The sequence below is a fragment of the Salpingoeca rosetta genome (genome assembly GCF_000188695.1).
Source record: "Salpingoeca rosetta unplaced genomic scaffold supercont1.18, whole genome shotgun sequence".
Taxonomy (NCBI): Eukaryota; class Choanoflagellata; order Craspedida; family Salpingoecidae; genus Salpingoeca; species Salpingoeca rosetta.
In genome coordinates, this window is record NW_004754916.1 from 20,042 (window position 1) to 20,835 (window position 794).

Below are 794 nucleotides of genomic sequence, written 5' to 3' on the forward strand. Positions count from 1 at the left end.
GAGAAAACGATCAGATGCGGTGTGGATGGTGTTGCCAGAGCGAACACAAACAACAAACAAACAAACACACACACACACACACACACACACACACACACACACACACACACACACGAGTCCTCACCTGACCAAAAGGGCTCTCCACTCTTGGTCTTTGCGCCTGCGGGGAAAGTGGCGATGAGGTCCAGTATGACGTCGCGGGAAAACGCGTGGAAGTCGCGCCACGCCAGCGACACACACGTCTCCATCGTCGGCTTCTCTTGCAGCTGAAAGAAAGAACGTGTCGGTGGTGGTGGTGGTGGTGGTGGTGGTGGTTCGGTGGTGGTGTCAACCCTCATCACCAGGAAAGGGCGTGTCATCACAACCTCCACAACCTCCATCACACAATTACCACACAATTACCACACGCTACCACCACCTTCACCACCAACAACAACACCAGCACCTCTGCGGCGAGGTCTTTGATGGCCTTGAGCATGTCCACGCCGCGTTCGAGGGCGCCGATCCGCTCGCCGCCCACGTGCTGCATCAATCTTCGTCTCCAGCCCCGAGATGAAGCCCTCAGGGTCCTCCAGGAACTGCTGCATTGCGACGAGGGTTCACAAACAAGGTCCGCGGGCTTGGCCGCGCCCACTCGATACAGAGTCGAGAGGGGCGGGAGTTTCGCAGCGTGCAATTCTGATTGCTGCCCCCTGAGACAGAAAAAAAAGAGAAAGAAGGGGTTGTGGGCGGGGGGACAATGGGTGGTTAGAAGGTACAAGGGTGAAGGTTTCAAAAGAAGCAAGCACGGTTAA

General features: G+C 56.3%; 1 protein-coding gene across 1 annotated transcript in view; it reads right to left on the reverse strand.

The window, feature by feature from the left end:
• The window catches only part of PTSG_06428 (uncharacterized protein), a gene marked incomplete at both ends in the record, with an annotated part of 2,953 nt that extends 2,424 nt beyond the window's left edge, over positions 1-529 (reverse strand). The window contains 2 exons of the mRNA XM_004991752.1: positions 125-266; positions 446-529. Coding sequence (XP_004991809.1) covers positions 125-266; positions 446-529 — 226 coding nt within the window. The remainder of the gene's footprint in view (positions 1-124; positions 267-445) is intronic.
• Positions 530-794: the final 265 nt, after the last annotated feature.